Source organism: Zalophus californianus, chromosome 14 (assembly GCF_009762305.2).
Source record: "Zalophus californianus isolate mZalCal1 chromosome 14, mZalCal1.pri.v2, whole genome shotgun sequence".
Lineage (NCBI taxonomy): Eukaryota > Metazoa > Chordata > Mammalia > Carnivora > Otariidae > Zalophus > Zalophus californianus.
This window is the reverse complement of record NC_045608.1, coordinates 19,672,395-19,688,996: the sequence shown is the minus strand read 5'-3', so window position 1 is coordinate 19,688,996 and position 16,602 is coordinate 19,672,395. Positions and strand designations below refer to the sequence as shown.

At 48.4% G+C, this 16,602-nt stretch overlaps 1 protein-coding gene across 3 annotated transcripts in view; it reads right to left on the bottom strand.

Annotated features, from left to right (window-relative positions):
• Positions 1–16,602, bottom strand: part of MYO18B (myosin XVIIIB) — a 264,358-nt gene that overhangs the window by 62,409 nt on the left and 185,347 nt on the right. For all 3 annotated transcript variants that reach the window (XM_035724040.1, XM_035724041.1, XM_027577179.2), the window contains exons 38-39: positions 16,325–16,462; positions 14,223–14,408 (exon numbers count right to left, since the gene is read on the bottom strand). In XM_035724040.1, coding sequence (XP_035579933.1) covers positions 14,223–14,408; positions 16,325–16,462 — 324 coding nt within the window. The remainder of the gene's footprint in view (positions 1–14,222; positions 14,409–16,324; positions 16,463–16,602) is intronic.

Here is a 16,602-nt window from a genome sequence, read left to right as displayed (position 1 = left end):
CACCCACCAGCCATGAGCTCACAAAGACTGGAGCCTAAAGGATTCCCCCCATGAGTATTTGTTTATAAGCCTCTCTCCAGCGGGACGCTTTGTCTCCAAATCACTGCCAAACTTAATAACAGCATCAACCACGTCATCTCCCACCAAAAACATACGGGAAACCTAGCTCTGCCGCCCAGCTGGGTGGATGTCAGCTGCGGAGAGCTGCAAATTGCCTAAACAAGAACAGATGTAGCTTGTTTTTGCCTTTCTTTTTCTATTTGAAAACTTTTCGGGGGGGAAGATGAGAATGCCGTTAGGGAAATGGATGTGTTGATTCTAATTATCTGAGCGGGCGGCAGAGGTGACTAGCGGCAGGATGGGCTCTGCATCGTTTACCTGGAATGCAGCCAAAGCAAGGCTGGGGAAAGGGCAGAATTCCAATGAAGCCAGTGCCCAGGACACTGAACACAAATAAGGAGGCATCCAGGAACCCACAGTTACAAGGGAGGACAGCACATGGGGGACAAGTTTCCCAGAATTGTCAAACTGGAAATGATCCAACCACTGGCCTAGGCTTCTACCTCTGTTCTGAAATTCAGAGTTGGCTTGCTCTCAAAGGGTCTCTGAGGTGCTGTCTGCTCTGGCTCTCATTCTTGGGGTGATGATGATAGTGATGATGATGATGGTGGTGGTGATGGTCATGATGATAATCATGGTAGTGATGATGATGATGGTGGTCATGGTGGTCATGATGATGGCCATTATGATGATGATGGTGCTGGTGGTGATAGTCATTATGGTGGTGATGATGATAATGGTGGTGGTGGTGGTGGTGATGGTCATGATGATAATCATGGTAGTGATGATGATGGTGGTGGTCATGGTGGTCATGATGATGGCCATTATGATGATGATGGTGCTGGTGGTGATAGTCATTATGGTGGTGATGATGATAATGGTGGTGGTGGTGGTGGTGATGGTCATGATGATAATCATGGTAGTGATGATGATGGTGGTGGTCATGGTGGTCATGATGATGGCCGTTATGATGATGATGGTGCTGGTGGTGATAGTCATTATGGTGGTGATGATGATAATGGTGGTGGTGGTGGTGGTGGTGGTGATGGTGATGGCGGTGGTAGCAGCAATGATGACTGGGAACATCATGATGATGGTCGTGGTAGGGGTGATGAGGATCATGATGGTAGTGGTAATGATGGGGCAGTGATGTTGATGATAATGGGGGCATAGCGGTGGTGGTAATGATGACTAGGTGATGGTGGTAGTGATAACGATAGTGATGAAGATGATGATGATGATGATGATAACGATGGTGATGGTGGTAGCAGTGATGACGATTGCTATGGTCTGAATGTTTGTGTCTCCCCCACTCCAAATTCTTATGATGAAATCCTAACCCCCAAGGTGAAGGTATTAGTAGCTTTAGGAGGTGATTAGGTCACAAGGGTGGAGCCCTCATGAATGGAATTACTGCTTTTATAAAAGAGGCTCCAGAGAGCTCCCTAACCTCTTCCACCATGTGAGGACACAACGAGAAGGTGCCAGCTACAAACTAGGAAGAGGGCCCTTACTAAAACACGACCATGCCAATGCCTCGATCTTGAACTTCCCAGCCTCCAGTGTTGTCAACACTAAATTTCTTTTGGCTAAATGCCACCTCATCTGTAATATTTTGTTATAGTAGCCCAAATGGACCAAGACAGTGTTCATGGTGATGACAATTAAGTTTGCTTTGCACCAGCCACCATGATAAGCATTTAAACACATTGTCTCATTAAATCTTCCTCCCAATAAGTCAATCAGAGAAAGACATGTATCATATGACCTCACTGATATGAGGAATTCTTAATCTCAGGAAACAAACTGAGTGTTGCTGGAGTGGTAGGGGGTGGGAGGGATGGGGTGGCTGGGTGATAGACATTGGGGAGGGTATGTGCTATGGTGAGCGCTGTGAATCGTGCAAGACTGTTGAATCACAGATCTGTACTTCTGAAACAAATAATGCAACATATGTTAAGAAAAAAGAAGAAGAAGAAGATAACAGGAGAGGAAGAATGAAGGGGAGTAAGTCGGAGGGGGAGACGAACCATGAGAGACGATGGACTCTGAAAAACAAACTGAGCGTTCTAGAGGGGAGGGGGCTGGGGGGATGGGTTGGCCTGGTGATGGGTATTAAAGAGGGCACGTTCTGCATGGAGCACCGGGTGTTATGCACAAACAATGAATCATGGAACACTGCATCAAGAACTAATGATGTAATGTATGGTGATTGACAATAAAAAAAAATAAAAAAAAATCTCCCTCCCAATGTTCTGAAGAAGTTGCAGTGACTATCCCCATTTTATAAGAAAACAGAGACACAGAGAAGGTGAGTGTCTCGACCAAAGTCACACAGGAGGGAAATGATAGGACTAAGATTTGTGTCTAGGTCTCCTTACTTCCGTATCTTGCCCTTCTGGCAAGCTCTTTCTTCATTCAACATGCCTTTTTTTTTCATGCCTTGTATGTGCCCAGCAATGTTCTAGGACAAAGGTGAGCACATTTTTTTTTTTTTCCTGTAGAGGGCCAGATAATAGATATTTGAGATTTTATGGGCTGAGTGGTCTCTGTCTCAGTCACCTCTGCCACTGGAGTGTGAAAACAGCCATAGACAGTACATAACAAGTGGTGACTATGTTCTAATAAAGCTTTATTTACAAAACAAAACAAAAACAGAAGACAGGCCAGATTTGGCCCAAGGAGTACAGTTTGCTGACCTCTGGTCTGGATCATGGGATAGCAAGCAGAGTTTTGTGGTGTGGCCTCAGGGGCCAAGGTAAGAATGGGGGAAGCCCAAAGGGAGGGCTCTTCTTTGATTTACCACAAATCTGCTTTAGCTATGGATTTAAAAGGGGGTGGGACATGGGCTATTAAAACAACAACAAGGGCGCCTGGGTGGCTCAGTTGGTTAAGCGGCTGCCTTCGGCTCAGGTCATGATCCTGGAGTCCCGGGATCGAGTCCCGCATCGGGCTCCCTGCTCCGCGGGGAGTCTGCTTCTCCCTCTGACCCTCCCCCCTCTCATGTGCACTCTCTCTCTCTCACTCTCTCTCTCTTTCAAATAAATAAATAAATAAATCTTTAAAAAAAATAAAACAACAACAAAACAACAACGTGGTACTCTCTGGATCATTCCTTGCTGTCTCCCAGCTGAGAGAAGCAAAAGGGTGCCTCTCTGCATCTCCTCAGAGATAAGGTGACACATCTGGAATCCACATCTGGAATCTGTAGGTAGGTACAGAAGCCACCTGGAAGGCACCAGAGAGAGGGAGGGTTCCACAGGGATTCTGTCGCCTGCGGAAGGAATGATTTCTCAGCACTGCGGTTTGCTTAACCGGACATGGAATTTCTACCGGTCTGAGTCTGAGGCTGGAAAAGCCTCAGATGGGACAAAGGAGCCTAAATAGCTTCAGGTTTGAGATGCTGCGACCCTGTGCAGAGGTCATGGGGTGCAGGGGTGTGCTCCTTCCAGAGGAGGCTGCCACCGTGACCTACCCAAACCTCACAGCTCCATGACCACCGAATTCTAGCCTTGCACAATGTCTCAGCAACAAGGGCCTTAGAAGTGATCCGATCCATTTTGCAGAAAGAGAGAAAGGGAGCCCCTGCTCAGGGAGAGGCCTGACCCCAGGTCACACAGCTAGTAAAAGGCATAAGTGGGATTCCTGAATCCAGGCCCCCTGGCTTCCAGGCAGGCTCCTCCCATTACAGGAGCTGCTCCCTTAGGGAGCAGGGAAAGGAAAATCAGGCTGCTCCCCTTCTAGATTCCTTTCCCCTTTCTTTGATCTGTCCTACTTATGGGACCTCCCAGCTGCAAAAGCCACAGAAAAGATGTAAAACAGAAAGGGGAGAAAAGTCGAGGGAGAGACAAGAGAATAAGTAGAAAAGAGAAAACATAAAGAGAACCTGGGGCAGAGCAGAGGAAAGTCTGTGGAGGTCAAGCAAGGCACACAGACACGGCCCCTGCAGTGGGCCTCCAAAGGCTTCTCTCTGGAATCCATTCCCCGTCCTTCCAGTTTTCCTTGAGGGAACTCTTCTTCCCCTACTCTCCATCAGCATGGTTAGAATAGGGCTGACTCTACCCCCAGATGCAGGGCTGGGTGCATCTCCCAGAACCATCCACCCAGAGACTACCCCTTTCCGGCCCTGGTGCTCGCTTTAGGGATGGTCAGGGACCCCAAGCCAGGCCCATCAGAATCAGTGAGATGCCATTTCGGGACTTCTGTCTGAGATGTTGGGTACAAGGAACCGTCTTATCACTGAGGTTAATTTGTTGATCATTTTTCAGCCTGACTGCTGCCCTTAGGAAAGAAAAGCCTACCTGAGAATGGGGATGGAGAGGAAGGTTCAGCCAGTGGTGTCCTGGTAAATATTTAAAACTGGCTGGGTGGGAATGGAGGAAGCCCTGGTTTGGAGCATTTACCAATTTCCACGGTATAAATTCTCCTTCAATCGCTAATGTCAGTCTTCCAACCTGACATCCTCAAGCACACGGTTAGGAAAAGATGTGCACAATTAGCTCTGGTGAGCTGGTGTGAGTTGGCCCTAACACACTGCATCCAACCCGTCAACATCATCTGAGCCCCTGAATTCCACTGGACCTGAAATCAGAGGTCACTAGATTTTCCATTTGATGAACCAATACATTCCCTTTCGCTTAAGCCAATTGGAATTTTGTTTGTCACTTACAACCCAAAGCACCGTGATTGAGACCAGGTCGTTCATCCTTTCCTGCTACATTACACTTGCAATTCCAAACCAGCCAATTCTCCCAGTAAAAGCCATTTTCTTTCCCACTTCTTGTGCCTATCCTCAAGTTTTGAGGTCTCCTTCTGCCTTCTTATTGTTTAAGCTCAGCCAAAATAAAAAAGGGCATCCAAAAGAGACGAATCACCCTTCCAACCACGTCAGTGTTTGGAATCAGAACATCAAGTCTGATTTGGGACCCCCTCGATTTCCTTGGGACCACTATCTTCTGAAGATGTCTAACCGTGCAGTGATCCTGCTTTCGATCGTGAAGATTAACCTTCCCGAGCCTCTCTGACATGCAATTAAGTGAAGCATAATCTCATCTAAACAATTTGAATTGGATCTATTTGAATAATTTAATGTACACCTGCAACATTCAATCAATACCTGCCCCCCCTTCCTTCTTAAAATAATTAACTTTGCACAGTTAAGTTACTCTAATTTCCAGCAAGTCTGAAGTGACAAAAGTTCAATTGGTGAAGTCTCAGGGGACAAGATTAGTATCTACTCTTCGGTTCACCATCTCAACACTCCATGCATTATTTGTAATTGGTATTAGCAACTTTAAATTCTGATTAATTACAGGAGAGCCTGTTCTCAATGCAGAAACAACGCCACAAGTTGGGGAGTAATAGACCCAATTATTCCTAGGTAGGCTTTCCGTAATAGATTTTATTATCAAGCTATCTCATCTCGGAGGCAGACGCAAAGGAACTCATTTCATCAGACGATACCACCTCTTGAATTGAGACAAGCACATTCATCATTTGGGATAAAGATAGCTGGGAAGAATTCCGTCCCAGAAACGTGTCTGAAGCTAGTGGCATGGGGTCCCACATCCCTTTCAGGACCAAGTTTCTTTTGTAGAGAAACCTTTGTGGGGAGACAGACAGGAGCCCGTGGTGCCCAGAGGGGGCAATGATATAAATACCCACATCTCCTCCTGCTAGCTTACTGAGAACGCAGGAGGCCATGATGGGTGGGAAGCAAAGCAGTCTGAACAGGGAGTTTATAAACGTGTTGGGCCCTTCTGGATCACACTGAAATAGCAGGGCAGTAATTAGGAGAGCTCTCTCCCCATCAGGAGAGCCATAAAAGGTATTATTTACACCCTGCTCATGGCCCCAGTTGCCCTCCATATGGAATGCCTTTTTAAATCCTTCAGTTCCCAGCCAAAATAATTCAGCTTTATGCTCTGAAGTTCCCGGTCATTTGCAGGAGGAAAACACAGAGAGGTTTTTTTTGTTTTTGTTTTTGTTTTGTTTTGTTTTGTTTTTGTTTTATTTTTTAAAGGAAACCCTCAAATCGGGCTTTGGTGAATGCCTCCCAGCAAAGCGGTGGGAGACGGCTGTGTTTCCAAACTACAGTTTGGAAATATGGGTCTTTGGGTGGCCAAGAAAACCCAACAAGAGAAAACGAGAACGAACATGAAAACTAAGGTCCTTACCAGATGTGGCCAGATTCTCCGAGGACAAGAGGGAAAGATAAAGGAGCTCGCATGATGGACAGAGTGAGAACATGGGGTGAACCACTCAGAAAAGAGTAGATGGGGTCATACCCGTTTGATACACGAAGGCAAAGACCTTCCGATGACAGAGTTCTGACAGTGAAGTCATTTCGCTTAAAAAAAGAGTCCGTGAACGATGAGGTTTGATTTAAGAGTCCTTGGACCCCAAAGCTACCCTCTTTCCACTCGACACCATAACCTCCTAACTGGGGCATGGTGACCCCGCCCCAAGGAGACTCCAAGCAACTGGTGTGCAGGAAGGGGCTCCTACCAGTATGCATGAGACAACTGTTAAATTTTCCAGAACTTTGCAGGCCGGTTGTCCAACACAACTACCATTAAGAATTAAACGGTACAGGGCGCCTGGGTGGCTCAGTTGGTTAAGCGACTGCCTTCGGCTCAGGTCATGATCCTGGAGTCCCGGGATCGAGTCCCGCATCGGGCTCCCTGCTCAGCAGGGAGTCTGCTTCTCCCTCTGACCCTCTTCCCTCTCGTGCTTTCTATCTCTCATTCTCTCTCTCTCTCTCAAACAAATAAATAAAATCTTTTAAAAAAAGAATTAAACGGTATAAACTTATAAGTCAATAAATCATATTAAAAACAAAGGTAACCACATACTCAAAATGCATTACTTCCTAATTATTTTAGCACCATTTTACTATCATCCGTGCTTTTAAAGTGTTTGGTCTCTATCCTACATGGAGGGTGGCCTCCCAATTCCGCATTCAGTGATGTCATGTTGTTAGCTTGCAATCAGCCCCGGTGGGAGATTTGAGAACACTACACACCAGGACTCACCTGCTCTGGAGAGCTGATTGTTAAACTCTTGCTAGCACATGACTGGCCCAAGCTTTTCTCCTGGGAGCGCCTTCCCAGACCCAAATTCCTTCCAACCTCTCAATCACATCAAGGGGAGGTCTCCTCCTTATGGGGAGTAGGGAAACCCCCCCACCCCAGTTCAGAAGAGAGCCAAGACCCTCATGGCTAGCCCATCATCTGTTTCAGGCCTCACCTCTCCGCTTCTCCCCCACCCCAAAGGAGGAGAATACACCCCCAAGTAACACCCAATAAATAATTCATGGGCCATATATAATTGATGCTGGATTTAACAGAAGTAGAGCCTTAAGTGGTTGTCTCTTAACTATTTATGATTTTGCCCGGCTGGCTGACAAGCCAGGCTCAGTGAGGAGATCACACCCATGCTCCCATGTTTTATTTAAACATTATTAAAAGTACACAGTCTGCAGCAAGGCCTTCCATTCTGCTCAGAATTAGGTTCTGCTGTGAAGTCACCTCTGGGGCAGGCCTAAATTTGGGACTGGGTTTTACTGGCATCACTCCTGTCCTTTCCCTCTGAGTGTAGGGTGTTAAGGTGCCCTCCTCCTGCTGTCTGTGAATTCCTCTCCTCCCGATGTGCATGCCCCCTCTGGTTTTTCTGTGACCTTGGGTACATCCCAGCACCCTGCTAAGCCTTTTGGGTCATCTGTAAAGTGGGGAGTATCGTGAGTCTTGCCTTCAGAGTTACTGTGAGGGTCACGTAAGAGCAGTGATCTCAGTGGGGATGGTTTTGCTTCCCAGGACACATTGGCAATGTCTGGAGCTATTTCTGATTGTGAGGACTTAGAGTTGAGGGAGGGGTGGGCATCTAGTGGGTAGAATCCAGGAAGGTTGTGAAATATCCTACAAGGCATGGGCCAGCGCCCCCCTACAGACAATTATCGAACCCCCAAAGTCAATAAAGCCTAGACGACAGAATCAGAACCAATATTACGTTTTATGACTCAATTTAAAAAAATATATATATACCCGAGTGAGGAAATACTATGTGTCTAAAACTTACTGAGTAGGAGAATGGGTTTGAGTTGGTCAGATTCTGACTCTGCCACTTGCTGGGAATGTGATTTTGGCGAAAGTGCTTAGGCTCTCTGGCTCTTAGTTCCCTTATTGGTAAAATAAGGATAATTTGCTCAAAAGGAGAGGTTGGAATGAGAGAACCCATGTAAGTGCGTAGCCCAAGGCCCAGCATGCGGTAAGTAATGAACAAGCACTAACTCTGCCCAACGTCACTAACCATCCACCATCATGGGCGTGGGATGGGATGGGGAAGTAAAGCCAGTAGATTTAGGATAAGGTTTAAGTAGAAGAAGAATCGGAGTCAGAGGAAGAGTGAGAGATGAAAGAAGAAAGAAAACTGTGAAATGTATTAAGTCCCTACTGTGTGCTATCATTGGGCACCTTTAGATAAATCATCTCATTTGATCCTCACTACCAACCAATGAGATCAGCTGCATTTTATCCACCCCCCTTCATTGTATAGCTGGTGAAACTGAGGTTCTGCCGTGTTAACTTACCTGCCCAAGCTCTCTGACTGCAAGTCCAGTGCTCTTTCTAATGCCCTGTAAGTGAGCTGAAGAGTGTCTCCCCAAAATTCATGTCCACTGGGAACCTCAGAATGTGACTTCGTTATAAACAGGGTCTTTGCAGATGGAATTAGTCAAGATGAGGTCTTATGGGATTGGGGGGGGGTTCCTAAATCCAGTGACTAGTGTTCTTATAAGAAGAGGAGAGGACACAGAGGCAGAGAAGGCAAAGAAGGCCATGTGGACACAGAGGCCGAGGTTCAAGTTATATTGCCACAGCCAAAGAACACGCGGAGCCACCAGAAATTGTAGGAGGAAGAACGGATTCTCCCCTACGGCCCTCAGAGGGACTGCGGGCCCTGCCAACACTTTGATTTCAGACTCTGGCCTCCAGAACTGCGAAATAATAAATTTATGTTGTTTTAAGACAACCAGTTTTTGGTAATTCATTACGGTAGCCCCAAGAAGCTGTGCATCCTCGCTCCACCCACACACACGAGTCAAAGCGATTATTTGGGGGGATGAGAGAGAAAGAGAGGCAGAGGTGACGCGTCCGCACCTATACATGTGGCGGGCAGGTGAGAGCTGAAGAAGGGCAAGGGCAGCAGCAGCGGAGAGCAGGTGTAGGGGTGGGAGGAAGGGATTCTGTGGCTGGCATTCAACAGAGGAGCTGCAGTGAGAAAGAAGGAAAAGGGAGAAAGGAAGAGGAGGTGAATAAAGTCGGCGTTTATGGCCCTGACTGTGGTGGGTCTCTGCTCTTCTGGAAACCCAAACATTGCCTAACACACAGCAGGCATTCACTAGACACTTGCAGGTGTGACAAGGCCATGACGGACAGCATCAGACAACTGCTCCTCCAAAGCCAACAACTAATACCGCCTCATCGTTCGAGACACCCACGTGATGCACCCACCCACGCACTCTTCTCTGTGTCTCCTGGTTCTAACAACTCACTTCCTCCTCTGCCCATGCGTCCCGTCTCGTATCAGAACAATTTAGGGGCACCAGCATATCCTCCTCTTGATCTTGAGATCTCCAAGGGCCCAGTTCCTGGGCCATTCATGTCTGCATGATGGGGGGAACACAAGGGGCGGTGGCAGGAGAGAGGAGGTGGGACCTGACTTGAGTTTGAAGGTTGAGTAGGCATCAGAGGGATGCATGGGAACAAAGATGGTGCGTCGAGAAACAACACAGCGTTGGGTCCTTTCATGCTTGAGTAGAGCATGCAAGGTGGTAAGAAGCAGGCCACCAAAGGCAGGAGGATCCACAGAGGCTAGATCTCAGAGGCTCTGGGAAGGAGCCGGATGTGGTTCGGAAAGCAGTGGAGAGCCACGGAAGATTTCTTAGCGAGAAGAGCAACTCAGTAAGACATGTCCCTTTTGGAAAGATCTTCTGCAGGGATGAGCCAGAGTGGAGGGAAAGTGGGGAAACAGTTTGGAAGGTAACTGTAGAGCTCCAGACCAGAGGGGATGGGGCTTAATTAAACACAGTGGCAGCAAGGATGGGAGGAAGACGTGGTGGGGGGGGGGGGAGGGGATGGATTTTTAAAATACCCAAAGAGGGTAAAACAGCAGGCCTGGCCATTAATCTGTGTGAGCCAGAGAGGGACAGGCCACAGGGATTTCTGGCGTGGGCCACCAGGTGGTGCGCTAAGAGTAAGCAGAAGTCCAATCTATGTTTTCCAAGGCCTGGGAAGTTTTTGAAAAAGACACCTGGCTCAGAGGAAAGTTGAGGGTAAGGAGTGAGGCCAAGGTGCTGGAGGGTAAATCCAACAGGTGCGGCCTCCAGAACAGGTGCATCTGGCAGAAAGCAGGCAGAAGGTAGGCCTTCCTTTCACCATCAGCCCTTCCAGCTGCCCTTGACCTCCCTCGGTTACCCTGCCCTGGGACTGAGGTGGTTTCCCCTGGGCTCTGTAACTATTGAAAAACAACAGGACATAAATCCACAGATGAGCTGTCTCATCGCTCCCATGACAAAGGGACTTGAATGATTTAGAGCCAGAATATTCTTTTTCTCCATAATGGCTCCTGGAGTCACCAGGAATAGTACATTTACTAAAATTAATGGCAAAATCTCATTTTTCTTTTTTCCGAGAAGAGAAGTTCCATCGGCGGGGTAATTGATCCTGATCTGGACGTGCCGGTGAGCCAGCTAGGGGCATAAATCATTCACACGAAACAACTCGCAGCCCTTTAAACCAACACCAACGGTGACAAATGGTGCAGTCTGGGACAGGCAGAGGGAACACGAAATGGAGATCCATCACCATCCTTCCCGCTTCTCACCAGGGCCCAGCAGGGGGGATCTTTTCGGGGGTCTCCCATGGCAGAGCCATTTCTCAGCAGGATTGGACAGAAAGGGCAGGGCAGGGTCACTGTGACAGCTTTAGAGCTGGACACATGGGGACGCCCATTCCCACCTCCGCCACTCCCAACACTGCAGCCCTGGGCCAAGCCCCTCATGTGGCTGCCCCTCCACATTCTCCACCTGCTGAGCTTGGTATCAGTGTGAAAGAAAACCACATCTGCAAAGGGCCTAAGCTTAGGATGAATGAATGAATGAATGCAGGCATGCTTGGACTGAGGAGTTAGAAAATTCATTCTATCCCTCCCAGGGAGATTTTAACTTAAAGCATGGAAAGTGAATGTATAAAATACACGAATAATGGTCTTTGCGATATCTCTCCACTCGGTGTGAGCTCCTTGAGGGCAAAGATGTGTCTTGTTCCCCGCTGGATCCCCGACACTGAGCGCCAGGCATGGCCCATGGGAAAAACTGAGGATACCTAGCTCATGAAGGGAAGGATCAGAATGCTGACTGCCTTGCAGGATTTTGATAAAATTTATTAGAGATGCATGGCATGGGGTAGCTGTCCCTTTGTCTTACAGGGGATGGAAGAGAGCAGATTGGTGGCGTGGACGTGAACCTGGAGAAGCCTGGGGAAGTACCAGGATGCCGCACTGATGGGGGTGTGGGGGGGCTCAACAACGGGCGCTCTCACTGAGCTGCGTTTTGCCCACACTGAGTTTCTACAAAGCAGGAGGCTTTATGATTCCTTGCCACTCCCTACCAATGCCCACTGCTGCACCATGCCCATAGTTAGTGCTGAGTAGACAAATGTTGAATGAATTAGTGAATAAATCATACAAGAAAAGAGGACATCCTCTCTTCTCCCAGTGGAAATATCCCAGGCCCTTAGGCAAGGGGTGTGCTTGAGGGCAAATAGGTTGGTGAGTGTGGGATATATCCACTATTAGGAAGGGTCGGCCAGCCTGACATCGTCCTTCTGAGCCTTGCTAATCCACAGAGTCCCTGAAGAAACAAGAGGTGCATGATCACTGCAGAACGTGCCCTCCTTTCTTGTGGCGGTTGAAGGGTGGTCCCCCTAAAACCAAAAATCCTCCTAGAACCTGCCGATGTGAACTTATCTGGAAAAAAACAAACAAACATGTCTTTATGGATATAATTAAGGTAAGGATCTCAAGATAAAATCCACCTGGATTCAGGGTGAACCCTAAATTCAATTATAAGTGCCCTTATAAGAAAAAGGCAGAGGGGTTTTTGACACACACAGACGCAGAGACAACAACCAGATGAAGACAATGGGAAGTACTGGAGAGAGGAGGCCACAAACCAAGGAATATCGGAAGCTACCAGAATTTGGAAGGACAGAGAAGGATTCTCCCCTGGAAACTTCGGTGGGAGTGTGCTGCTGCCCACACCTTGATTTCAGACTTCTGACCTTCAGTCAAATTTATTCTGTGAGAGAATAAATTTCTGTGGTTTTAAGCCACCCGGTTTTTGCTACTTTGTTAAGGCAGCCCTAGAAAATACACCACCCAATCACAGACATGCCAAAATAAAGGGAAGGTTTCAGTCTCAGTAAACTTACGCAGCATCTTGCCATCAGAAAATAGAGAATGATGCAGGTCTTGTGTCAGCAGACATGCAAGCATCGTGCTTTACAGTTTGTTTTTTTTTTTATTCATATATGGAGGTTGCTCTATAAGCTTTTCAGCATTGCAGGGCCTTTAAAGATCTTAACCTGTCCCTGAAAGTGGGGATAGGGAAAGGAAAGGGAGAAGGGGAGGAAGGCACGGAGAGAGAGGAGAAAACAGGAGAACAAAGAGAAGAGGAAGAAAGCCACTGTCTGATCTGGCCGGCACGCCTGGGTATCTGGCCAGTTAAAGAAGACATCAGAGGAGACAGACGGGCTGGGATGTTCTCTTGCTCCCAGCCAGAGTGGGCGGGAGGGGACCTCAGCTGCATGAGAAACAGGGCTGGGGAATGAGGAAGTCATCCTGTCAACTGAAGGAAAGAGCCTTTCTCTCTCCCTGGCCATGGGAGGTGAAGAACTGCCAGTCTTAGCCCTTGGACTTTGTCTGGGAAACTGGGTCTCTGTGCAGAGCCTCACCTCCCCCCACACAACAGCCACGCTGATGGCTTGTCAAGGGCAAAGCTGATGAGAGGGGCCCCGGTGGTGGCAGGCAGGGGCCCGAGAAATATACTTGCTGCAGGTGGACAAGTTGGTGAGACCCGTCACAAAACCAGAGTGGACAGGGCAGGAAGGAGATAAAGACGGTGATTTAGGGACCTCCTGGCTAAGTCTTGGCAGGTGCTTGGTTGTCTCAGGGAAGGCTCTCTGGTGCTGGGCAAAGGGGGTGCCAGATGTCTCCCAGGTCCCAGAAGCAGAAACCTGGAGTCTTAGGGATATCGGACCTCACGGGGGGAAAGGCGGAGCCAGCTCTCTCAGAGGCCCTGTGATTCCTACAGGAAACTCTGCTCAGAAAAACACAGTGCATGATGGGAGAGAACTTCCCGCTGGACAGGAAACACATTTTTATCTTTTCTCCCTTTTTTCTTCCCTATGAAATTTAGTAAAATGCCAAACTCTACATTTTATGGATTTTTATGTTTTTATTATTATACTTTCTTTTTTTCCCCATCCTGATGGGAAAGAGATTTTTAAGTGTTGCTTGGACCACAGGGGGAGCAAAGCATGCTTTAGTCAATAAAAGCACAGACTACAGTGTTGGACGGGCCTGGGTGTAAATTCTTCCTAGTGTGTAGCCTTGGGCAAGTGAATGTACCATTCCGAGCCTCGATTTGGCATGTTGATGGCCCCCTGCCTCAGTTTCCACATCTGAAAAACGGGGATAATATTCTGACTTTACAGGGTCCTTAGGAGGATTTTATGATATGGATGGTAAGCCTCCATGCAAGGTGGACATTTAATCAATGTTGGTTCCTTCCTCTTCCCACGAGGCTGTCCTGCCCTTGGAGTGGAATGTGTGAGGCAGGAAAAGAAATTCTGGATTCTGAAATGCACACATGCTGGGTGGACATCCGGCCGCTGTGAATGCCATTGGTCCACTTCAGGCCCGCCCCCGGAGTCCGTAGCCAATGGCAGCATAGTTTCTCTGCCCATCCCCTTCTGGTGTCTCCCTGCTTCCCAAAGGCCCCCAGAGAGCAGCCCTGGAGGAGGCTCCCATTCAGAAAGCAGGAGGGCACTCCTGCACCCGAAATCCTCCATCAGATGAGAGCCAGCGTTGGGGACAGCACTCACCAGCTCCATGCACCTGCGGCTGGCCTCCGCCTCGCGTTGTACCAGCTCTTCCATGTCTGCCTTCAGCTCCTGCAGGCGCCGCTGGTAATACTCACTGCTCTCCCGTTGCTGGGACTCGGACTTGGCCGCCTGAGTGAGCTCCTCGCCCATCTTGATCAGGCTGTCCCGAAGCCGGATCACCAGGACCTGGAGTCGGGAGCGGAGGGCACACATCCATCTTGTTATTAGAGGCCAGGGCCAAGAGACAGGGGGCTCTGGGGAGGGAAATCCTGTGCTGAGTCTCTGTGCATTTGTAGAAGGTCATCAGGATGATGATCCTGATTTCTGATACAGAAATGAATTTACTTTAGAAACCTAGCCAATGATAGCTGCTATACCGAGAGGCAGCCTAGCATATGGACGAACACCCTGGCTTTTGAATACACTCTAGGTTCAATCCTCACCACTATCTCTTTCTGGCTGTGTGCCCTTGGGTAGGTTATTTAACCTCTCTGAGAGACAGGGATGATGACAGTATTTATGTCCCAGGGATGCTGTCAGAATTGAAAACGTTAAGTTCCGCAGAAGGCTGAGCCCAGTGCCTGGCACATCGAACATTCTAGACAAGGGTTAGGAATTATGAATATTTATAGCAGCCCTCATCGTTCTATGAAGCTGTGCAGTGGGGAGCACACCACGTTGGGAAATCAAAACCCCTTCCCCAGTATGGGTTTTGTGTTCCCGATTTGTAAAACAGGGAGGTTTGATCAGAAAATCTTCCACGAATGAGCCTCAGGTCTAATGCTTTATGGCATTTTCCCTTTTCTAGCGAGGGAGAAGCCAAGAGGACCCAATAAAACAGTAGAGAGGAAGAAACTGTGGGCATCACCATTGCTACAGAAAACAAACCCAAACGCTGCTCTGCAGAATTCATTAGTTGGCCGACAAAGCCGGAGCCAATCGATTCTGATAGGCGAATACTTGAGTGTTGACCTAAACCCGAGCCTGCATGAATATTTTAGGCCCTTGCTCATGACGGACGCGGACGCGGAGCCCCTCTCCAGATCAGAGACTGAATAATGGTCTAAAAGAAAAGCTTTATTCAATTGCCCTTTGCCTTTCAAACAGAGTTTAGCAACAATTTCAAAGGGCAGCAGGGGGGTTAAAAGGAAGAAAAGCAGTTCTCAAACGGTGTCCCCAAGGCACCTCATCTCAAGGACCTGGGATTCTATGAAATTCAAATCATGATGGCAGAGAGGGGAAGTGAATGTGGACATAGAATCTGCCACTGAAAGTTTTTTTTTTTTAATTGTAATTTTATTTTATGAACTTACAGGGGAGTGGCTGATGAGAAACAGCTTTGACAGTGGTGACGTCCACTGGGCGGTGGCTCGTGTCACTGGCCCGCAGAGCTAAAGGTGAATGTAATCATTGAACCCTGCCGCAGCCCATCTATGTCTTACCTGCCCTTCTCAAGGTCCAGCAGTAATGCCACCTTCTCCTGGAAGCCTCCCTTATTCCCCAGCTTGAAAAGAACACCATCTCCCAAACCTCCCAGGCCTCTCTCCGTATTATGGGTCTTCAAGTACATATTGCACCCACATGTCCTACAAAACTCTATGTTTCTGGAAAGCAGAATCTGCTTTTTTGTACATCTGCCTCCCATGTGCCTAAACCAGAGCCTGGTGCACACCTAGTGCAAAATGGATTTCTGCTCAAAGCGAGTGTCACGTGTGTAAGTGCATGAGTGGGTGGATGGAGATGGGCAGAACAGGATCAGTGGATAAAAAGGTGGACAGACAGAAGAGTCAAGGTCTGAAGAAAGGGAAAGATCAGAGGAAGAGAAGAAACTGGAGAAAGGAAGGAAGAAGAGAGAGAAGGGGGATGATGGACGGAGGGGGGTGGAGGTGGGTAGGCTGGACGGGTAAGTACCTATGAGACCTTGCGGTTGAAGGCAGGCAGAAAGTAGGGAGCAGAGAGGAGCAACACGGATGGGAGATGGAGGAGGAATACGGATCCAGAGAAAGGCACGAGAGGATGGAGGGATGGTCGGAGGACGGACAGGGCTTACACAAAAGCCCCACTGCTCTCGGCCTGAATAATAATTACACGTCCACAAATACCTCAAATCTCTTAATCTGCACTTTCTGGAACTCCGCCTTGTTCTCCAGGTCACAGATGACTGCCTCCTGCCTGCTGACAATGGCTCGGTCCACGGTGGACTGCTCCAGGTACTCGATGCGCATCTGAGCCACCTGCAGCTGGGGGCGAACCCGAGACGTCCATTGGCCACCTGCTGGTCCTGAGTCCCAGCATCGAGACACATGCGGGACTCAGCCCCGGGCCCATCCACACCGCCTCCTTCCTGGCTCTGGTGGTACACGTTCAAGGGACAAGCACA